The 24,218-nt window shown below is 38.2% G+C and overlaps 2 protein-coding genes across 6 annotated transcripts; one reads left to right on the forward strand and one right to left on the reverse strand.

Annotated features, from left to right (window-relative positions):
- Positions 1-396: 396 nt before the first annotated feature.
- Positions 397-8,402, reverse strand: pkia (cAMP-dependent protein kinase inhibitor alpha). Of its 3 annotated transcripts, none has more exons than XM_044176682.1 (3): positions 8,056-8,402; positions 3,378-3,555; positions 397-2,360 (listed from the first exon to the last, which is right to left on the reverse strand). In XM_044176682.1, the coding sequence occupies exons 2-3, from the start codon at positions 3,526-3,528 to the stop codon at positions 2,284-2,286; spliced, it is 228 nt and encodes a 75-aa protein (XP_044032617.1). In that variant the 5' UTR covers positions 3,529-3,555; positions 8,056-8,402; the 3' UTR covers positions 397-2,283. The 3 variants fall into 3 exon arrangements, with proteins under 3 accessions (XP_044032617.1, XP_044032616.1, XP_044032615.1); XM_044176681.1 differs by lacking the exon at positions 8,056-8,402 and adding an exon at positions 5,691-5,818 and having other exon boundaries at positions 3,378-3,581; XM_044176680.1 differs by lacking the exon at positions 8,056-8,402 and adding an exon at positions 5,691-5,804.
- On the forward strand, positions 7,578-18,619 carry zc2hc1a (zinc finger, C2HC-type containing 1A). 3 transcript variants are annotated; one of them, XM_044176676.1, is made up of 10 exons: positions 7,578-7,702; positions 8,439-8,512; positions 9,791-9,907; positions 10,529-10,555; positions 12,881-13,022; positions 13,446-13,588; positions 15,089-15,194; positions 15,388-15,463; positions 15,781-15,885; positions 16,760-18,619. In XM_044176676.1, exons 1-10 carry the CDS (start codon positions 7,684-7,686, stop codon positions 16,893-16,895), a joined length of 945 nt encoding a protein of 314 aa, XP_044032611.1. In that variant the 5' UTR covers positions 7,578-7,683; the 3' UTR covers positions 16,896-18,619. The 3 variants fall into 3 exon arrangements, with proteins under 3 accessions (XP_044032611.1, XP_044032610.1, XP_044032612.1); XM_044176675.1 differs by having other exon boundaries at positions 7,579-7,702; positions 13,446-13,594; XM_044176677.1 differs by lacking the exon at positions 10,529-10,555 and having other exon boundaries at positions 7,579-7,702; positions 13,446-13,594.
- Positions 18,620-24,218: the final 5,599 nt, after the last annotated feature.

Below are 24,218 nucleotides of genomic sequence, written 5' to 3' on the forward strand. Positions count from 1 at the left end.
TGTCGGATTTTATCATCTGTTGGGACAGTACCTGAACAATTAGACCCTCAATCACCTAGTATCTCCTACCTTCATAAACTAAGATAAGTTATCTCACAAGCAAAGTCCATTCAGTCCACTCTTGGGTTATTTTAGGTACAGCACAGAGACATTCTTTGTACAACAAGACAGCTTTTTTCATATGAAAGGAGAGTTGTTGTGTTTCAAAGTAAAATATGTACTTAAGGGACACTTTGAGCTTCAGTAGTGTGTAAAAGTTGCCTTGTTGTGTCACAGCTTTGTGAGCTTTGTGATGAACGATTAGATACTGTATATTGGTGAAGCTATTATACAGTAGATATACAGTATAGGACTGCATTATAAAGTATAACCTTGAATTAAAAACCAACACAGGCATAATCACTATCGTTTGTATTACATTGGTCTATAATTGTAAAGCACCAATACTATCACATGGGCCAACAATCACAGTATCTATCCCATCATAGAGACCTAAAATCACAATAGGGCACCACAATGACTGATAGTAACAGTATCTACTGGATCACAGTACCTTAGCTATCATTACAAAACAAAATTGGCCAGTGCTGTGGCTTTTCTGTGGCGCAATAGTAGGGCTAACATTAACCACTAGAGGGACACAATTACCTTGTTTACTCAGCCCCTCTCCTCTGTGGACAGGACAACATACAGCACATGAATTTGTCTTGAATTTCATTGAGATTTAACTGCACATCAAAACTAACAAAGTCAAATCAAATATGAGGGCATTATGCAGTAAAGTCATTGACAACACAGTGACATAATTCATGAATGAGCTGCAGAAAATAACAATATGGTAAATACAACATGATCATGGGTGCTCTAAGTCACCTACAGTGCAACAGTACTTGTCATGAAATCACACTATACCTGACTCAATGTATACATTATTCTTGACCTGTAAATACAATGTAGAAATGCCCCTTTAACTAGTCATTTAATTTCATATTCAGTCTTAAAATTGTATGCATCTAAGATTTCATAAAACAAGCAAAGACAGACAAGTGATGTCATCAGTTTTGAGAAAATAATCACCCAAAAGTATGTCAGTATTATATGAATTCAAGATACAGTTTTAGAGTGCATATTCACATATTTGACTGGTATAACAGAAAAAGGCAGTGTATTATAGCTACCATTAGAGTACTGAGAGGGGTGGTTCTTTCTGAAGTTCAAAATGAAAGGTTGACTGACAGGAAAAATGGGAAATACAAAATTCTGTACAATCACAACGATAATCATTCTGATACCCCATATCACAGAGAAATACACACATACACACCTCTAATAAACAATAATATAATACATTATATATAACACGCTAGTGTACTTGAGTGCAATCAGTATTGTATCTTTTCTAATCTCCAGCAGCAAATAAATCATTTATCTCAATTTCCAAAGTAAACCAAATCACATTTTAAACACACACATCCTCACACACACACACACAGACACACATCTGGATGAGCTAAACGGCAGTATATTGATCTAGGATAACCAGGACACAGTATAATATGGACACCTTTTGTATGTAGCCTATGAGAACTCCTGCATCCATCACATACTACACGACTGAAGACTTCTCCATAGACCAGGTGCAGACAATGAGTGGGATGATTAAATATGATTATTAACTATACTTAGTAAAACAAGATTTAACTCAAAATACAATACCACCCTCCCTTGGGATGTTCAGGGATGTTCAACTTTTAAAACACTGGAGTGCAGTTGTGAGATAATGTCAAGCAAGCTCACCCAAAATTCAGTGGAGCTACATCCATGGCCCAAAATAAACAAATATACAAAAACAAATCATTGAGGGGCTTTGGAAATAGTCAACAGTGAGCATTGATAGAGGGACACGTGCATGCGTTGATGCATGAAGAAGAGCAGAGGAAGAGTAGGTGTCCAATCACTGTCCTCGGTTCCCTGGAAGTGTTTCAGCCACATCAGTGGTGATTGACTGAAGGCAAGGGGGGAAGGGAAGACAACATTTTAATTCAGGGGAAACAATTAAGCGTGCCCCAAAAACCTTGAAGGGCCTCTTTTCCCTTCTCTCCTTTCCTCCCAGGACCACTGACAGTCACACAGGCATTGTGGCATGGTGGCAGTAGAGGATTTTGCTGTGTCTGTTCATAGTCATTAGATGCAACTGGCCAGTTAGAGGCCTAGCATTCAGGGTTCAGCTAGACAAGAAGAAGCAGTTGTTTGAGTCCACAAATGTCAGCAGCCCTTTGCTGCTTAGCTGCCCTCAGCTTGAGTCTCCTCTTCTTTAGCTGGAGAGTCCTGGCTTTTCTCAGTGTCTTCTCCCTCATCACCTGACAGACAGAGGGACAGAGAGAGACAGTTTCATGCATAAGTTACTACACGTGAAGTCAGTGATGCAAATGAGGTTGGTTGAATCAGCGAGGAAGTCAACATGAAAACAACAGGAATAGATGTCACCAAGGTAGAACCAGTGAAATTGATGGTCAGATGCCTTCCAGACATGTTTAAGACATACATTAATATTCTGTTTTGATTAATAATTTGAGTCTGTTAAAATTTCTTAAAATGACATCTACTCCCTCTTCCTCATTGAAAAATCCAGAATCTGTAACTGGGCACAAGTACAGAGAACACACCACCAGCGTCATTTCTGACCATGGACAAAAGGCACTGAAGTACATAACTCTCTTAACAAGGCAGAACTGACTGGAAGTCAGTGGAGGGAAAAAAATTATGAGGCTGATCAGTCAAAGCAAACTATTGGCTATCAGTCTCCGCCAGCCCGCCAGCCTGCCAGGGCAAATGTGGGGAAATGCCCAGGACAGGCCCTGATTCAGCACCATGGACAGCGGTCATGACAGAATCTATGACTATGCAAATATTGTTCATTTCAAAAGTTTAAGCGCCTGACATAAGATGTCTCCTACTTCGCTGTAAAGTCCATTCTCAGTGTATGTGCACTGGAGGTTCCAAGTTTATACACTTATATATATTATACACTTGCATACCATGACTGGCTTCCAAACTAGTGAAATGATTTTGTATGTACACATCTTAAACTTAATAAATAGCCATTATTAAAGCCAAAACGTTTTAGGCTTTGGCATCCCCTGGTGGTAGTATCGAAAAAGACACTGAACTGCCCACTGTCCATGTGCACTCCATACTCTTGATAGATGCAATTGAAACACATTTTTACAATTTTCCAACAATAACAAGCTACAGTATATTAATTATCCTTTTAAATCACACAAAATTATTCCAAGTTCTTGATACCAGTCCTTACTTACTTGTTCATCGTGGCCACCGTGAAAATATGTGCCAATATGATCAGTGATGTTTCTCACCTGACTTGTTGATGTTGAGCTGTGCCAGACTCTGTGACAGGTCAGGGGGTCCCTGCACTCCAGGGGCTGCTGGGATTTCATGGATGGCATTCCTGCGGCCGGACCGTCGAGAGGCGATGAAGTCCTCATAGGTCGCCTCCACATCCGTCATCGCTAACACACCTCACCATAGCAGGGCCTGGCACACACAGCAGCACACACTTACTACAAGCACAGGTGCACATGGACACACACACACACACAAGTTTTTTGAAAGACTGAAATGCTGAGAATTTGGGCAGTTTGTCCTAAGCAACTTCGGAAAATAGATGCAGTGGCAGTTTATGTTGACATGAAGAAAGTGGCACAGTGGGTTACCCATGCACTCAATACATCCCTCCCTCCACTTATCCTGTGACCTAATCCTCGAATAATCTATTTTAATCTCAGTCTTGGGTACAGGCTACAAGTGGAATGGAAACACAAATGAGGGTGCTCTTGAACTGAAGCAATACAGCAACCAAAAACACACACTCACCGGGGTAATTATGGCACAAGGGAGGACAGTACTGTATTCAAATGTCATCCCACTTGGAGTAAGCATGGAGCATCATGGGAGCTGTGTTGCCACGGAGATTTAGGTTAAACCCCTCTGTTAATGTTCTCACATCTGCCTGGGTGAGGCTGCCCTTCAGCACTGAGCAGGTTCTGGCTTCCCTGTCCCATTTTCACTAATTAAAATCCATCAGTCTGTCAGTTTTTTTTTACTTTATCGATTTTTAATATATGCACTTATAACATATAAGAGTACAAAGAAAAACAAGCTTTTCTGAGACTTCATATACCCTTGGGCACTCAAAGGATAGTTTGGTTTTACTCCAGTCTAAATATTAGGTTTATAACTAATAGGGCAATTTGCAAAAATGACCTCAGCTCCCACATACATTTGTGGCTATTTGCAGAGCCAAGCAAGCTACGATTGACCGTGGCTATTTTTGGACGCCTCCTCTGTCATCATCTGAGCATGCTCCCACTCAGCTGTCATTCTAAAAATGGTGTCAAGACAGGCAAGACCCAACAGATGGCCATGTGCAATTGCCAGTTAGTGCTAAATAAATGGACATTCTGCAGTGTTAAAGGCTCAAACCATAATCCAAGGAGAAAGGTCATTCAGCACAAAACATATAATGTGAACTAAAAGTGACAGAACATTCTTGGCATGTGTTTCCTATGCTCATATTCTATGAAATATAAATTTTACAGTTTACATAGTTTAGTCACACTGCTGCACCCATGAAGTAGAACATCAGCAGATTAACTGTGTGTGTGTGTGTGTGCTTGTGTTTGTGTGAACATGTGTCCTGCTCTTGCAGAGGCTCCTGCTGTCCTTATGGCTTTGCTCCCATGTGGGAACTAGAGCTCAGCTGGCCTGAACAACAATATATCTAGCAAAGACTCCAAACAAATGAATAATACAACAGGCCATTGTACCCTGTCCTCTCTGTCACTGACTAAAAAGTTTTTTAAAAAGTAAAAAAAAAAAAACTTGGCTGCTCCTGCTCTGCAACCATTTGATTTGTTGTGCTGCCAAACAGAAAATTAGCAATGAGTGCTGCAGTGATGAGGGGAGTGCAGGAATGGAGTCCCGGAAACTTATGCCAGTGTTATTCTAGTTGGCCTGGGCGTAACTGGGAATGATGCCCAGCACTCTCTCACACTTTCTCTCTAATGCACACATGCACACACACATAAACAAACACACAATACTCCCACACAGCCATTTAGAAAAGTAATCATTTTATTCCCAAATATAGTTACCACCAATATCTCAATACCATTACAATATGAGCTTACAAAGTATAGTGAAGTAAAGTGTCATTTCTACAGCATCCTATTAAATCTATAGGCTGTAGGATTATGGCAGAATTAGTTATGTAATTTATTAAGCGCCCTTGCCATGGTTCTGTATGAGCTGTCATTAGTTCATTAAAAACCTTTATTAGAGTATGGTCTAAATAGATGTCTTCCAACACATATAATCTATTAAGGGCTAAGTGGAGGCGCTGCAGCGCATCAACTATAGTCGTGCGCAGAGTCCTCTAATAAATCACTTGCATTGTTGACACAGTAAAGACCTAGCCATTAATGGTGCAGGAGGATCGACATGCTCAAACTGATTTCAATAATAAATCAACAGCTATATGTATTCTCTGACGACAAAGACCCCCAAAGAGTAAACGCAGCCTGCACGGATATTAACGTTACACATGACATTACGATGCCAGACATGGACACTCTATTCCTACAGTTATTATTATCAGCAAGGTAGCCTACCTGTTTGGGTTAAAGGGCTTCCAAATATTCGAAGGGGTCAATCACATCAGCTTGAATGCCACTTTGGTATTCCCCACTGCGCTCACGAAAGAGGATTTACCAAAGTCAAGCCAATGCCAGAATACTACAGCTTCCGGGTACACTTTTCAAAATAAAGCCCTTGTTTGTGATGTACGTAAGCTAATACAGTATTTTACAGTCAGGGCTTGAAAGTAACTATTTGCATCATCGGCCAAGTTACCTGCACTCAGAATTTCCACTGGCTTATTTATTTATTCCATTATTTTTTTATTTATTTTGATAATATACATCAGATTGGTACTCGCATCCATTCAACATTTTAATTGGTATAAATAAAATAACTAGACTAATATGATACATATATCACAGTAATATTCAGAAACTGTGATGCCTTCTGCACAGTTATCTATATATTTGCATATAGTATGAGTAGAAAATAATAGATGTTATTATTACATAATATTATGTAGAGAAAAACAGGAATTACTGTCTAAAAGAAACTCAGATTGTCCAAATTCAGATGAACCCAGAAGGACCACTATCCTAACAATTTTCAATTAAAGCTAAAAGGTCAGATGACAGATTAACAGACAGGGCAGTTATTGTATATATCTGGTGTGTGTGTGTGTGTGTGTGTGTGTGTGTGTGTGTGTGTGTGTGTGTGTGTGTAAGAGAGAGAGGCAGAGGGAGATCACAGAGAGTCAGTGTGAGAACAGAACAGTGATCTTGTTGTGATGAAGGCAGAAAGGCGATAGCCATTCAGTAACACGTTTACTGTGGTCTCATAGCGTCTGGCTGTGAATTAGGCCTACTCCATTCAGATGGCACATGTGCTCAATATGCCAAACAGGGAACTTCCAAGTACTCTGGGAAAGTGTTTGAGCCAACAAAGGCAACAAGGGGATACAATAGTTTCATTGTTTGGGAGCTATGATCACAGTTATCTTTAAATGAGGTCTGTCACCAGACAAGGTTGAAATAGAAAGTAAACCAACCTACCAATAGGCCTAATTTGATTGACCAGACCTTGTATTGTGGAAAATAAATAAATAAATAAATATATATATATATATATATATATATATATATATATATATATATATATATATATATATATATATATATATATATATCCACAATTTGCTAAGCTGAATAAAGCCATCAAGTAGAAGAAAACGTTTTTGTCTGTTTCATTAGGAAAATCATGAATCAATATTTTTCTATCTGAGGCTGGGGATTATAACACTTCATTAAATCACTGGAGCAAGCTAAACCTGCAACACCTGAATTTACTAGATTTCTGTAAAATGAGAGAGGACCTACCTGATATCAAAATTGCAAAAGTGATGGCTTTACTTGGCTTACATTAATGCAATATTTGGGAATAATAATGGGAACAGGAGAAAAGGGGTTGCCTCCCACGCATATACAGTCTATGCATTAACCCAAACCCTGCAGTAACAACCAATGAAATACGCGGATGTTAGCACATGAAGCGGCATTAGACAATCCAGTTGCTATTGGTAGCCAAAGATCAGTGATGTCAAGATAGTTAGCTTTCAATCCCAGCCTATGAAAGCCATTGTCTCTTAAACTTGAATTATGCCATGGGGGTACAAAAACTGAATATGAATCAATAATTATTTAGAATCGTATCTAGTAATGTATGACCAAATCCTCGTAATATCACCCATACAATATAAGACAAAACTACATTGCCCATATACGAGAAACCTACTAAGCAAAATGTATGGTTGTCACAACACTATCAGTATCTTACAAAGAACAAATATATTGCTGTATTCCACATGTATTACAATATTTTTTGAGAAATAGGGTTAATGTTACAAATTTGAGGCTGTGTCCTGTGTATTTTAGCGAAGCCGGAAGTGGGCAAGGGTGAATCCTCTCAGTTCCTCTGGCTACTTTTGGCCGTCTGTAACAACAGCAGCATCAGACAAGAGATAACCTAATGATGGAAGAATTTGAAGGTGAGATAAATTACCGTCCATGCGTTTATTTTAGTTATTTTGTGGCAAAGTCGAACTCACAACCTCTTCGTTTTTATCCTTCTAAATGGGCGGATTCTTTAACGCTACCGCTTTAGCTTAACAGTTTTTGTCAGCGATCTCTTTTTTCTTTGGGATTTAGCCCAAGTAATGCTAGGTATCGTCAGGGCCAAAGATGAAGCTAGCTACCGACTGTCTCCGAATGGGTGTGATCCCTACATTAGCCATAGGGGCTATCCAGTGTTAGCATCCTGCTAACTAATGAACCTTGACATGAATTAAACCTTAGTATTGCAAGGAACCGTTAGATGTTAATTGTTTTGAATAGTACCTACCGTTATACTGACGACATCGATATTCGAACGACGTTTTTGAATTTGTAAACTTAGCTAGCTAAGTTACCTCTAGTCAGTTTTTCAGCATTTGGAAATGATTGGTGGAAATTGTGTAAAATTAACTAAGTTAATCAAGGCAACAATTTATGACATTGTGGCTAGGTCATTGTTCCAACAACAATGTCCAAAACAGAATCTAGGAGAGCGAAAGTAAGTATTTACATGTATCAAATATTGGCTGTGTAATAATAAACCTAATGTTTAATACCTACATGTAATAATTTTATCAGTAAGACAAAGGTGGCCAGCTTTGGTCCATTTCTGTTCTCCATGACATTTAACCTCCCCCACTACAATCAGAATTTAATCTCTCATTTTTGCAGACGGTGAAGCTCCTCCTGCTGAGGATCTGGCTCAATGCAATACCTGTAAAAGATGGTTCTTCCCTAAAGTCCTGGTATAAACAAGCACTCCTTGGTCATTTTTAACATTCCTTTATTGATATATAATGTGATATACTGTAATAATCAGAAGAAAGGTAGAGTGTTGTAAGAGCAGACACATTTTGAAGAGGATGCAGTGGATTTAGTTCAGCTAAAATTTGCGACTTGATGGTAATTATTTTTGCTAAAAAGATGCATTTATTGTGTTAAGCATGTACTAAGACTTGTTGAGGTTGCTGTGGTGACAATATTTTCCACAGTTATTATCAGCTGCATATCAGCTGTTTGGATGTGTCATTGGCAACAATCCAAATAGTCAGTAGGGCCCTGTGAAGAGCTCTTTCTAGAGAGGGTTTTAACAAAGTAGTAAAGCTGTTTGTTAAAGCAAATGTGTAAGATTTTAGAGTACATGATTTAAAACCCTGACAAAGGATCTGCTGTAGTACTAAAATGCATTGTCAAATTGAAATCCAGGAGTGCAGATTGTAGATAATGGTTGCTATGTAATGGAATATGTTACCAAGGGATCAAACTGAAAACTTGAAGCTATTTCATAGGGGCCACTTTTAACAATAAAATGTACTCACTATTGAGTTGACTTACAACACTTTCATTTATAAATGAATGATTATTGTGTAAAACATTTTGTACATGTGATTGTCTATATAGATAAAGATGCCTATGATGCATATTTTTAATACCACCACTGTATTTACTATTATCATAACTTTATGTTAACATGACTAAAATGTAATACAGAGTTGGGTTTTACCACATCAAAGCTACAATGATTTCAATAAGTTATTGTAACATATTGTTTCCCGGTAATGCAAATACTGAGTAATACTAAATAATGCTTTTATATAAGCACTCAGTTAGTTGACAATTGCTATATTAATGCATGATGCATTAGAGAATTATTTTGTTGGCATGAGTGTATTTGTGTAGGCATATGTGCTTGTGTCTACATTATGAGGTTGAAACAACTGGATGCAAGATTCAGTAGATTACTGGTGTTAGTGTTACAGACTAGTTTGTAGTTAGATTTTATTTGAAAGAAGTGTTTGTATTCTTGACTTTGCAGCTGCAATCAGAGAAATCATGTTTGTCTTGCTTTTTGCCTCTTTCAAAAAAACCCAAACTTTGGAAATGTGATTGAAACAAATTGACAGCGCATAATAGAAAGGTACAAATCTCAAATGATAGCAAGTGTTTCCAAAACATGTAGAAACAGATTAAGTTTTATGCTGTGTAGTTATTGCGCATTGTGCATCTATATTCTCTTTCTACAGGAGAAGCATGCGAAAATCTGCCAAAAGTCAACGACCAAAAGGAGGAAGATTTTTGACTCCAGTAGACAGAGAGCTGAGGGCACAGACATCCCCACGCTCAAACCAATCAAACCAAAGGTAAGACTACACCTTAGGAGGGAGGTGGAAACTCAACACGAAATATCCATGAGCGTTCAATATGATTATTAATAGGAAGAAAAAAATGCTTATAGTTGTACATCTGGAAACTCTGAAAACTTGATGAATTTAAGCTGAATTTCACATGTTTTTCAAAACGTTGTTGTTTTTTTTGCTTTAATATTCTTATGGTAATTTTCATCTGCTTTCATGATAAAAATGACCCATCTATCTTTAACCTGAAGTCATTCATTCATCTATCCACTATAGATATTTACAATGCAAGACCTAGAGTAGTGGTTTGGACGGTGCTAGTTTAGATACTAATATTCCATATCACAATTCAAGACACTGTAGATTTTTAGGGCACACAGCTCAAAACAGCAGCTATAAATATGGCAGTCGCCATGTTTATCCTGGCTAATCTGAACAACTGCTATAAATACATTTAACTTAGGTCACTGGAACCCAGAGAAGAATCAGCTGTAAGATGTGCTCAACATTATGATCATCACTGTGGTGAACAGCTCATGTTTTCAATCTTTGCTGCTATTTAGGACATTCAGTCTTTTGTGTTGGCAGGTTATTTTCAAATGTAAATCACTTTCAATTGTATTTCAGTCACAAAGTTCATCTTCTACTGAGAAAGTAAGTTGATTAGTCTTTTTTTCATTTGTCCTTTCTGTCTGTATAAATGATTTTTAGTGGCACACTTAATCTGCTGAATCCCAAGAGGTATTCACTCACTGTTTCTGGCTTTATAAATATTGATATCCTTGCTTTGAATCATTGGCTTAAATAGTTTGGAGGCGCGTCAACTCATACTGGTGGTCGTATTAGTTGTTGTTTTTTTAAACTAAAGCTGTTGTATTTTCCTTAACCTTCTCACAATCTACAACTGGCAATGTTCTTAACTCTATCTTCTCAAGCTGCACTAATTCTTTTGAACCTGTCGTAGACTCATACTCTTACTCTTTGACAACTATCCTTAAAAATACAGTGCTTTGTTTATGGCACTACCTTCATAGAGATTGTAAGGAAGTCTCAAGGCACTTAAGGTCACTCTGAGTAACCAAAACTGGCTAATCCTTTAGTGCCCAGTTTGAAGTCTGTTGCCTGGCAGCTGTTAAGATGTCAACTTAAAAAAAAAAATCTTTCTGTTGTCTTGGCTTCAACTAACTGCTGCACACTCACTCTGTCCTCCCACTAGAATAACAGTATTCTCAGTTTTGTGGTATGAACAGGACATACCTCTAGTTGTTTTGTGATTCTGTACCACATCATTGGCAATTTGGAAGTCCTTAATAAGGAGCCAAAAATGATAATAATGTTGATTGAGTTGTCAAAATATAAGATTATATAGAAATGTATTATGCAGTCACGGTCTTGAGGAATATACTGCAAATAGTGCATGGTTAGAGGGAAAAAAGAAACATTTCCTTCAGTTCTCAAAATCATCTGTGTTTGTCAGACAAACATGCTTAATGAACATGAAGACTGTGACCATATAGGATGAAGTAGGAAGTCAGCGGGGCTATCATGTTGCCACAGAAGCAGCTCAGAGGACGCTCAGTGAACGACTTCTGTCAGAAATCATCAGCTTTAGCAGGGCTCAACAATAAAGATTGCCCAGGGCAAAAAATAATTAAACACCTGTATTTTTCCGTAATTTTACTGTACGTAAGTGCAATAAAACCTCTGCGAGTAAAAAGCAATGCTTTATCAATACACAAGCTTAAACGAAGCTGTCTGTGTGTAGTCTGTTTATCTTTAGTCTTAATTTTGCAAATTCTTGTAAACTTAGCTGCTGGCTGAGACAAACCAGCCCCTCCTCCCTCTACCAGCGGTAACAGCAGTGAATCACACCAGCAGCAGAGGGAGGAGGACAGAGGACAGGAGGAAGGACTGATACTGATGTTTAGAAAGAATGAAGAACACAGACATCATTCAGTATTTTGATGTCAGGAATATGATTTATTTACTGACATTTTAGATTTGTTTCCAGTGAAAACAATTTATTTATTAGTGACTTGAACTTTACTGTTGCTGCTTTAGAAACATTTAGTTATATTTACAATATTCAATTCTAATCCTGTTTTGAATTTATTCTTTTTTAAAATAATATATATATTTTTAAAGCAATTATTTAGGAATGAAAAAGAACCAATAAGAATAGTAGTATCAATATAATCCCAATGATACCCATCCCTACTCACGGAAAAATGACAAAGACAAAGTTAATTCAGATAATTTATCACTCACGCGATATGCAAGAATGTTTGTTGCTTTGCATCTATGACACAGTGTGTCCTTGTTCTGATATATTTACTTTATTTATAAAGAGTAAAAATGACAATTAATGTTACACTAATAAATAAAACAATTTGTATAGGGGCAAGTAAAAATTCATTTTGGGCAAGTAGATTTCTGACCCACTGGCCCGACCGGGCAAGTGGAAAAAAAAACCTTACAGTTGAACCCTGTTTAGTTAAGACCCAGACTGCCACTGTGGAAAAAACGTTGTTTTTTTTTTGTTTTTTTTACATGTCAAGGCTTAATATAAATGTTCATTAACTAAAAGTTCATTAGTTATAAGAGTGGGAAGCATGTTGTTTAGATCTGCATGTGGTAAAACTGTGACTTCAATTATAGGAATTTCAAATTAAGAACGTAATCATTTAAAGTTTTGGTCAAGAGAATATTTCAGATTACAACTGGTTTTTGGGCATCCTAGTGGCTCAGTAAGATTTTCTTTGTTTAAGATAGAGAGTAACTAGAGAGAGTAGGTGATCTTCTCAAAATATCCAGCCAGCTCATAAATAATGAGAACACATTCAGCTTAAGTAATGAGAGCCCATCAGAATGGCAGTGATAAGGTTTACCTTGACAGTAGCAATAGCTGTTTAAGGTTGTGGTTTGAAAGAAAAACAGGCTGGTGTAACAGAGCATCTCCTCTGTGTTGCCTCCTGCCAGGCAGAACCCCCCAAGAAGCCATCCAACTGGCGCAAGAAACATGAGGACTTCATTGCTACCATCCGGGCTGCCAAGGTCCTCACTCAAGTCATGAAGGATGGGGGACCATTACCCCCACCTCCGCCTCCTACTTATGACCCAGGTAACACGTAGCTGCTCTATGGAATTAAGCAAGAAACAGAAGAATGACAGTAAAAACTATTACTGTATTATGGGTACTGTTAAGAAATTATTATTATAATTGGGAACAAAACAGCTGCTTTCCAGGGCTCATGATTCCTTTCTAGACTTCATATGTCTGCTTCTGCAAGTAATGATAATTGTTTTTTAGACACAGTAAAGCAGGTGAAAGTAGAAAACATTACTAACAAAATTATAAATATGGGCTGGAAATGGTTTTGCCTCAGAATGTGGTAGTGAGTTTACAGTTGCAAGAGAAAAGAGAAATACAAGTCAAATCTTCCTCATGTAGCAGTACTTAAAATTGTTTCTATATACAGGATTTGTTTTAAATTAGATGCAGTTACAGGTACTGTATATTTTCTCGCCACCTGTTTTACTTCAGACTATGTGCAGTGCCCTTTCTGTCAGCGGAGGTTCAACGAGAGTGCAGCTGACAGACACATCAAGTTCTGCCAGGAGAAGGCCGCCCGTATGCCCACCAAGACCAAGATAGGAGATGCTAAGAAGCCTCCTGGTCGCACAGAGGTACAGGTATGATTAGAGTGTATGTGTAGATGGCTACATAGCCGCTCTTGCCTAAATTCTTAATAAATTTTGAATTCTATGTTATTGCCAATTCTTTATATTTAGGGCCTGAGCAGCGACAGCTGAAATGCTAGGAATTATTATTCTTTGTGAATGAATCACATCTTTTTTCACATTTTTGAGGCGCTAAAGGTGCTCGAAAACTCATGAAACTTTGCATACATTTCAGAAGTGGCGAAAATTTACCTCTGATATGGGTCTTGTGAAGAACAGCCTTAAGACCTTGATGATGCTATATTGTGAAGCTTGAGAGTTTTTAGTGAACGACTAGACCTGAGCAAAGAGGTGATAACTTGGGGCCGAAAGGACGGATTCGGATGCAGTTCCACCAACCCAGTTGTCACTGACAGACGTACAAGAGGAGTGTACAGTAGGCGCACAGGTCCCCCACCCTCTTGGCAGATGCCAGAGCTAGGAGGAGCGCCGTCTTAAGTGACAGAACCTCCAGGTCTGCCTGATCCAGAGGCTCAAAAGGCACACCCGCAAGGCCGTCCAGCACTGTTTGGAGGTCCCATTGAGGAATGGAGTGACGAGCAGGGGGCCTCAGCCTGTGGTCCCCCTGCAGGAAGCGCTTCACCAGTGGGTGACTCCTGGCTGTGAAGCAGTCCAGACCATCATCCGCTGTAATAGCTGCCACAAACACCCCCAAGGTGGATGCAGCTCGACTGCTATCGAACAGGCTCTGCAGGAAATCCAGGATGTCTCTAACCTGATCTAATCTACATGCCAATATTCTGTCAGTGTTATGGTGCCACCTGCAACTTTAATTAAGAAGTGTTGTTCATAAATCCATAACAATTCCTTGTCTGTTATTACCATGGTGAGACACCCATTTGCAGCAGGCATAAAATTATCACTTAGCAACAGCTATGGCACAAGACTGGGGAGTTCATTTGGCAGCCAATAAAAACAGCTTGGTCTAAACCATTGTGGTTAAGAGCTCTGCTTTTTCCATCATACTGAGAAAACCATGGCCATTGATCATTGTCACTTACATTTCTCAGTGTGCCATGGTGGAGTATATTTTTTTTATATTTGCTATGAATCTGTAACGCTCAGTCAGTTTTTCAATTTTTTTAAGCTTTCTCTGATTTTCTTCCTCACGGCAGTTTAAAACATGTTATTATACCTGTTTGTAAAGCCAAACCATCGCACACATTCACATATTTGAAGGTATCACAGTGCATAACAAACTTTCACACACGCACAACCACCAACCATACTCAATGTATAGATACATCTACAGTATGGTCTGCCCTTGGTCAAGCAGTCAAGAAGGCTACAGTATAGTGATACATGACCTGTGTGTCCTATTCCTATTTCTGTGTCTCCAAGTAGAGCGACTATGGTAATGCTTAATGCCATGACCATCCATAGCTAATGTTTTATATTATGTATTTAAGTATGTACTTATTTTCCATTGCCTCTCTCTGTCTTCAGCTCAAGCCTCCTGCTTCTGTAAAGAAGGCCAACTCTCCTGCTGTGTCAACGATCCCTTCGGCCTCCTCTCGTTTACCCCAGAGATCAGGCCTTGGACAGCCTAGTGGTAAGGGCACAGCTGTGTTGATTGTACATCACAGGGTGTTGTATTCACACCTGACAATTCTGTATATTTGTGACAGATTATTTAAATGAAATGGCACAGGTTAAGCTAAGATTATTACATGGACTACAGTTACATGCACATGTTCCTGTACCACTCTCTCATTTGTTTTTTTTCTCTCACTCTCTTGCTCTAGGAATCCCATCTAGTAAGGTCTCCTCTGCAGGTTCCTTGAGGAGTAATCCTTCCGGCCTTACAAGCCCTCCATCAGGGTCAGTGCACACACACACACACACACACACACACACACACACACACACACACACACACACACAAACACTGCACTGCAAGATAGCCGCACAGGTGGACAGGTGTGTTGATAGAAAGATATTATACACACCATAATTGACTTAGCTGATGGCGTCATAAGCATAACATGTCCGATCTGTGAATATAGTAGGTCAGTAGCAGCTCAAATGTGAGTTTTGAACCCTAAAATTGCAGTTTTAAACCTCGATCTGTCTTTACAAACCCAGCCCTCCAAGTGTTTTGCATATGACGCATCCTTGTCTTTCTTTTTTCCTCTCAGTGTGGGAAGTAAGACCCGAACAGTGAGCTCTGGCCTTGGCTCTGTGAGGAACACTCAGTCTGGAATAGCAGTCAACAAGAAGAAAGTAGACACCTGCATATCTAGGTGAGCCAGTTCACTATCACCTTTTCACCAAAAAGGTAATGTGAGAAATAATGAAAAGCACAATACAACCACCTTACAGTCTTGCTGAACAATCCTGACCTCTTGTGGTTTGGTTGTGTATTGCATACAGCTGGAGCATCCATTATGTTCCCATTCTATAACCTGTTTTACTCTGGAAATAATGCATACTTAGAGAATTTTACAAAATACACCTCTACTTTGACTTACAGATATAATTTCAATATAAGAATTACAATTAAATGTTATTATATTTTATTTTAATTTGTTTTTTCAGGTCTCTTTAGTTATGACCAATTCCTTAAACAAAAGAAACTGTACAGCTTGCATAATTATTAAAAAAAAAAAAAAAAAAAAAAAAAAGAACATTCAGCTTACTTTCCAGTCTGCCAAGATATGCTGCTGTTGTGATGTTAGCTTTAGAAGCAGGAGAGTTGTGAGTATCAATGTCTGGAGTTGGTTTGCTGGCTCTGGAAAAAGAGCTTGTCCTGTTTGGCCACAACCTAGCTAAAGTTAATTACATTACTTGCTGCGTTGTCGTTCGCTGTATATCATGGTATTTGTCATGGAATTGGATTTCTCCAGAATCGCATACCCCACCTTTTGAAAGGGATTTGAAGGTATTTTTTTGTTTGCATGTTGTATCACCGTCACTATCGCTTGTTGACTTTATGTTTTTGTTTACTTTAGAAATTATACTGTTTAGAGTATCTTAAAATCCCTACATTATTTAAGCTTTTAATAATCTTAACATCAGCAACAGTATCACCAGCCCTGCACTAAAATATCATTAATAACAACTTAATGTATGTAGATTCTAACCTTCCTGCTCATTCAACTTTGTTGAATTTCTCAGGAATAATGGTGATGGCGGTAACGAAGTTGGCAACGGTGGGATGAAGAGCAAGTTCTGTCATGCTTGTGGGACCAAGTACCCTGTTGAATCCGCAAAGTTCTGCTGCGAGTGTGGGGTCAGGAGGATGTGTATCTGATTGAGGTCAAAAGGAGGAGAAACTAGAAGAACATAGGGATGCACCAGTACTCAAACTAGCATCAGAGAATTTCACCAAAGCTAATGAGAATTTAAAAAATCAGATCTGTCTGTATTTTCACACTTCTAATTTCAGGGCAGTAAAGTGGTGTAATTGGCAGACAAACCTATGGTGCTGTGTTTTCTTTTCTAAATGCTGTTTAGTCTTCATGGAATTTGCTGGTCCACTCCACTCTATGGACATAGATACCCCTACCCTTGTACAATAGCTGTGTAAAATTTCTGAGTAGTACGTTGCCATTTTCAAAACACTAATATAACAACCATAATCTATAATAAAATTTGCATTTAGTAACTATGATTTATTTTGACTGGAGGCTGATGGCTCTCAGTGGTGAACTGATCTGGTATAAAGTTATGTTGAACTGTGTTAAGGTTCATGATATCAGTAGCTGATATGGTTGACACAGGAACAACCCACGCAGCTCATTACTTTTAATTAGCTTCCTTCTTACCGCTGGATTTGCCCACAACAGCTCATACACATTAACATTATTGCTGTGTAACTAGAGGTCATAGAGGGATTAAAGATAGGGTAGGTAATGTATTTCTGAAGCATTTTTGTTATATTTGTTGAAATTCTCTTTACATCCTGACAGCAATCAATAAATCAAATGCTCTGGGGGGGGAAATCTGGTATCTGTGGCTGTCGCAGGCCTGTTATAAGCCCAGCCAATCATTTTATTTGGGCCAAATGAAATGTTAAGATAATTCTGAGTCTGTATTATGACAAAAACTTAATTTTATTGTCACGGGACAATAATTAAGAGTCTAGTACCCTGTAGAACAGAGTCCATATCAGCTATTGGTGCATCCTTCAGAAGAGAGTGGAGATGAGAAAGAGATAAAAGCTAAGAGGTGGGTTGTGAAATGTGAAAATGGAGGAGGGTGTGATTGTCCCTGCAACTCAATCCCAAGTCGACCATGACCTGTAATGCATTCCTTAATCCCATTTGCCTCATCTTCCCCACAAACAGATTATTGAAGTGCAATATGATTGACTACTGATGAAAACAGTGTGTTTTTTAAAGGAAATGAATTTTGGAATGATACCACCTTGTTTTGACAGGGATCAGTTCAAAAATGAAATAGCGGTAAAGGTCAGTGCTCCCTTTTAAGGTCACTTTAGAGGCAAAGTTTGTTTCCAGCTATCTTAATGTTACCATCATAGGCCTGATGTTTCTAGACAAATGTAGCATTTACTCAAACCCCTTTATTCCCTCTTATTTTATACAATGTAATGAGTTATTTATTTTCTTATTCCCTTTCATTTTTGCTAATGAATATGACTGCATCTTTTTTAATGCTCTACAGAATTAAAATGTTTTTAATTTGGATTTGTATGAAACCTAAATGCACCTGGATGTGTTGGTTGCTTTTCCCTTGACAGTGTTTCTATTGAGTCAGTATTGCATTAAGGTATTTTGAGTCAATAGGAGGGTAACACTACAGTCATCTAAGGATGATAATCTTTGAGTTCCTTGAGAAGTAAGGCATTTGTTCCAAGTTCCAAGAAGCCAACTATATTTACGTTACATGACAAGAAATGTTGAAACAAACTGGATAGGTGTGTTTTCCTGTACTGATTACAACAGTTGTTAGCCTGCAAACAGTTGTGCACTTAATGCCATGTGTATGCACCGTCAATAAATTTCTATGAAGACAGCTGGGATGGAGTTGTGAGAGTGTCTGTTGAATGGAGAGGAAGTAGAAAACATTACAGTTCTGTAATACTGAAGATCATTTTGGGTATATAAGTACAAAGTTATACATAAGCCTTTACTTTGTTTTAGATATAAATATATTTGGTGCTGTATGTGCTTAAAAACAAATATACATTTTACAAAAGGAAATTAGCTACATTATAAGGAATTATGCATGGTCCCTGACCATAGCCGCTGCGCTGAAAGTGATAGCTGGAACTAGGGGCAAAGGCTGCATGCTTATGTTTTGGATTTTTTTGCAATTCTGGTACACAAACCAACAAATGGCATACTTTAAAACGATATAAAACAACAAATCTGGCAGTTTAGCATTTTGGCACCCCAAGCTACAGCATATTCCTGACAAGTTTTAATTAGGGAGGTACCATTAATCAAAGCACCAATTCAATGTGACAGGAAAGCTTCTTAGATGTATCCCAGAGCGGAGCCAGGTGTGTGAGCTGAATCCAGCCATCTTTGGCAGAATGCGCTTTTAAAATATCAATCATACTCCATGATTATTCAACACAATGCCGTCTTAACGGGAGTACCAATAACTTGACACACAGCCTAAAACAAAACAAAGGAGCTTTAGATAACTTAAGATAACAAAGATTTGCCAGGGCTAGTCATTCTAATCCAAAGTGAAAGCAAAACTATTTGAGCACCTTAAGGTTTCCTGGTCATGCTTGAGCAGTCACTAAATGCAAGTACATGTCATAGCATATTCTTTACAATGTCATTGCTTTTTAAACAATCATTTTAGCTGCACATATGCAACTTATCTTGCAATATAGTTTTCCTTTTGAATAAACCTTCTGCCATCTAAGAGCGTCTCTGTGCGGCGCATCGTGCACCTTTTTAATGGAGGCCATAAGAGATTCCTGCGAATTCCGCGCAGTAGTGGGTGGTATATGCAGCACACAGTTGGCCCTAAGCATAGTGTGAAAGTCCAGTTTGTTTGAAGGCCTTTGAAGTTTCTTTTCCAGTTGGCTTAATAGCTTGTGCCTGTGTAGCTTGGAAAGTTAGAGTCAGTAGTCATACAACACCCAAAACAGCTGCAAGAGAGATATACTGGTACTTGATAGCTTAAAATGGAAGCTTCCTCTTGCATACTCCAATCAAGGACGGCATAGTACAGAAGAACTGGCAGGAAGTTTTTTGCTTCACAATGTGCTGGAGTTTGGTCTCAGGTATCCTTTAATACTGTATTCAGCATCTCGTAGCATTCTGTCATGGTAGACAGGATTGCCTTGGCTTTGCAAACTTTTTGCTCCCTCCTGCTTTTTTTCTGCTCGTTCCTCCTTTTTATTGTTGCTGTCCTCCTCAAGCTCATGTTGGGTTGTTTAGTCTAGTGAACAGAAGTCAACACACAAACACAATGTGCTAATTAGTTGAGTCCTTTTAATGAGTTGAGTTTAGTCCTATGATCTCATGAACATCAGTTTGATATAATGCAAAGTGCCTTTTAGTGATATGCTCTATCACTGCAATATACACATTATTGATGCATATTTATCCATTATCAATGTAAAGTGAAACAAGACTCTCTCATTCCACAGTCTGTCTAGGACAAATCAAAGTCTGACTTCTGACAACCATGACTGTAATCACAGAATACCATTCTGCCTCAACCATATATGGGATTTGATCAAAGTACAGTATGTTTTAAAAACGCAAAGGAGAGCCTTAGAACGTTTCCAAACCAACTATGTTACAGTGTGAGCAAGTATTTTGAACATGTACTGGTCTAATGAGGCCTGAGGCTCTAAAGAGGCCCTGGCTTGCTTTCTGCTGTATGACTCAGACTTCAACTATGAGCCTGAATCATCGAATTTGATTCTGATCCTGCACTGTATAAAATGAAGTAGATAACTGATCCAGGATTAAAGAGGGCATGGTTTCCCATTCAATTTTGGGAAAATACTAATATTAAATTCTAACTTGTTTTATTTGTGCTGCATCTTACTGAGCTAACAAATAAATTCTTCTGAATTCAGTTAAAATGACCAGATATCTGAATTTATGGCATTCCAGTGCGACTCAGAAAGACACCTGAAAACCTGAAGTTGAAAATGCAACCAGAGTAACGAAAAAGCATCCAAATGACTATGTACATATCTAGTTCCTGCTTCCAAACTTTTCTTCATAAGTGTTTTGTTCATTGCAGTGCACAAAGAAGCATTATGTAAATATCTCCTTCTGCACGAACATTTTCTGCTGGAGCTTGTCTCTGCCTGGTGCCAAGTTAACTTGTTTAACAAACAAATGTATCATGTTTAGATACAGTCACACAGCCGACCAGCTATGTAACCATCTAGTGAGTCACCAACTATGTATGAGAAAGAAACACTACAGCCTGCTAATATTCCACTGTCTGTCAATTAAAAAGCTGAAAGAATTTTCTTAAGTTGGTCACCTTGCTGCTGCCCCTTCCAAATTTTTATTAGAAAAGTCCAAAAAAAACTACATTTATTAAGAATGTGCATCAAAATTGTTACAATTTTAACAATGTAATGTACCTAGACTTACCGGTTTCTCAAGACAAGGGCAATGTATTGAGTTCAGGACCGATTTGGCCAGACCATCTGTGTGGGAAAGCCTTAAATTCTTCATTTTGCAGGTTAGGAAGTGCAAGGTGCTCACAACATCCTGCAGAATAGAGGTATACCAGTCCATTGCAACATTTGACTAATGCAGTGTACACCCTCAGTGACCACAAAAATGAGACCCATGTTCAGTAGCACAGTTGACCACCTTTGGCCTGGAACAGTTGCTATGCATCATGATACAACAGCTGACAGCTGCAGCTGCAGAAAACATTGCTTCAGGCAGCTGACCAAATGATGGGTGGATGCTCTTTGCTAGGGATGCTACTTTCAGCAAATCCATCACAAAAGAGTTGAATGAGATTGATTTCTGGTTTTCTGGCGGTCTGGTCATTAATGTCGTTTTACCTGAATGTTCACCAATCAATAGCCTAATATGTATTGAACTGTGACAGTGAGCATGTTGGAATTGCCCATTCCCATGGGGCCCTTAGAGTTTCTTTAATCTGTTCATGTGTAAAGAAGTTGTGGAAATAGAGTTGCTGTTACATATTGCAGTGCATGTAGATACCAAATTAAGAGCAGGGGCAGGGTCTCTGTTTTTATGGTCTTAGTGTATATTTATGATAATATTATATAAGCACTTAATCATTACTAAATTATATACCAAGCAAATCACTAAATAAAAAGGACATACATCAAAAAAAAGTTAACAACTACAGAATAATTATTACTCACCACCGTGCTGTCGGATGTGCAGCTACGTAGCTTGTGTTTCAGTTCTGAACAGGATGAGTTTTGCAGCAAGGTTGCGATACTTCCTCTCTTGAATTAATGAAAGTATTACAGTGGTAAATATTACAGTGGTTATACAAATTAAGATTTTACAGCTAGTTTCAAGTCTAAGCTTTTGTTTAATATGTTTGAGGAAATATTTTAATGCTTTCAAAGGATGTTTTTAGGTAGTTTTGAAGGTGGTGGGTGATCTTTTTTGGTTATATGAAAAACTGTGAAACATATTTACAACAAGCTTAAACCTGCATGTTGCACACAGTGGGAAGGGTTCCTCATACAGGAAACAAGTGCTTAAAAGTCAATACAGACACACACACAAAAAAACTGGCATGACTGAATTTACCTAAAATCTAGCACAAAAAAAAAATCTTCCCATCAAGACCTCCAAGCATGTTTACGCAAAAGCAAATAATTACTCTGCTCAGAAGTAATTATGTAATCCACATTATGGTTCCACTGTAATATTTTTAGCAACTGAAATTGTAGTTACAGCGTAACTAAGTGTGAGCTGGCAGCTGTTGACTTTGCAATGAATTACAGATGTAAATCGGTAATCGTCATCTTTCACCCTGTAAGTGTATCTTTTTCTGACTTCCCGCTTGTTTCCTTGTTTTGCTTTAGTTTCCTTGTAAGACTGACTACATCTTTCATAATGGGGCATCAAGATATTAAAAAAAGGAAGGAAAAGGGGAAAGCTGTACAGTGAATGCCCCAAAACTGGCTAACAGCTAATACCTAATATTAGATTGCAGCTGCCTTTGCACGATCCACATCTCCAGTGCTGCTCTAACTTGTCTGCTTCCCTTTACAGTGTTTCCATCTCCTTCTTTCGGATTCAGTTTCATAAGAGAAATGATTAAAGGTGTATTATCACCTGGGTCCAACTTATTAGTGCAATTCATGAAAAAGTCTACAACATATTGTACAGTCAATCTATTCTGTGCTCAAAGATTGTGGTTCATCCATGCTACATTAGCTTGGATTGATCCCTTGAGCTGTCATTTCCTAGTTGTAATGTGTGCTTCTTGCTGCATGACAATAAAAGTCTAGTGCTCTTGTGTGCAGCATCATAAAATATATATACATATATAGAATTGGTGTCTTACTTACTGTGTTGTCGAGATCAGTTTGCACGATTGCCATGTAATCGTTTCTAACTTCTGTGGGAGGCCTTTTGCTGTCACAGGACAGAGATAGAGGTAGAAGTAGAAGAGCAAGGAGACTGATGCATAGAAGAGGCTGAGAGTTTATGGTCACAGTGTGAGGGATACAGGGAGAGAGGGAGACAGAGAGGTCAGTCCACTAATCCAAAACATGCTGGCATGTAATACAGTTTAACATTTTTCATCTAAGGAACCCCAATAAGACTTGGCTCTAAATATCCTTTCATTTTAGTATAGCCTTTTTCCTGTGCCACACATAGCTGTGTGGTCAAAGTCATCTAAATCTCTCACTCTTGTGCTGAGAAAGTTCTCATTTCTTTTAGAACATTGGCCTGCATAACAGCTAAAGGGAAATTTTATTCTTTTTAAATCATTTTCTCAAGGAATGGAAATGATCATTTCAGTGCCCACTAGTGTGACCTTGCACATCCTTTTAAAAACCACTACAAATACTGTCCAAATATCACAGCAGGACAATACACCCCTGATACTATAATTACAATAAGTTCACTGGAAACTTCCAAGAGGCAGAACAATAGAGAGTCATAGTGGCATATGTAAATCCAGTGGTAATTACACTTTTGAGGTACTGCACTTTAGTATTTTCATTCAGTGCTACTTTAAACTTAACTACATTTCAAAGGGAAATGGTGCACTTTTTACTCCATTACATGTAGGCTATTTGGTAGCTTTAGTTACTAGTTACTTTGCAGATTAATATTAAACATTCAAAACATGTTGTAATTTTGTAAAATATGATGCATGGTTATAGATCAAACTAATCTACAGTAAAGTAGTTGGAAATAGCAACACCTTGACCAGCGATAAGATTATAATGCTGTTTACACGTGAATGCATCAGCAATTAAACTCCAATAATATAATAATATGACACTCTGAAAGGGGCCATTCTGTAGAATTTACTATTTTTACCTTTTTGATACTTCTGAACTTTTGCCCAAGTGAAATGTCGAATGCAGAAGTTATAATTTAGTATTTGTACATTTTAGTATTAGTACTTTTACATGAATAAATGATTATCTGAATATCTTACC

Source organism: Siniperca chuatsi, linkage group LG19 (genome assembly GCF_020085105.1).
Source record: "Siniperca chuatsi isolate FFG_IHB_CAS linkage group LG19, ASM2008510v1, whole genome shotgun sequence".
NCBI lineage: Eukaryota > Metazoa > Chordata > Actinopteri > Centrarchiformes > Sinipercidae > Siniperca > Siniperca chuatsi.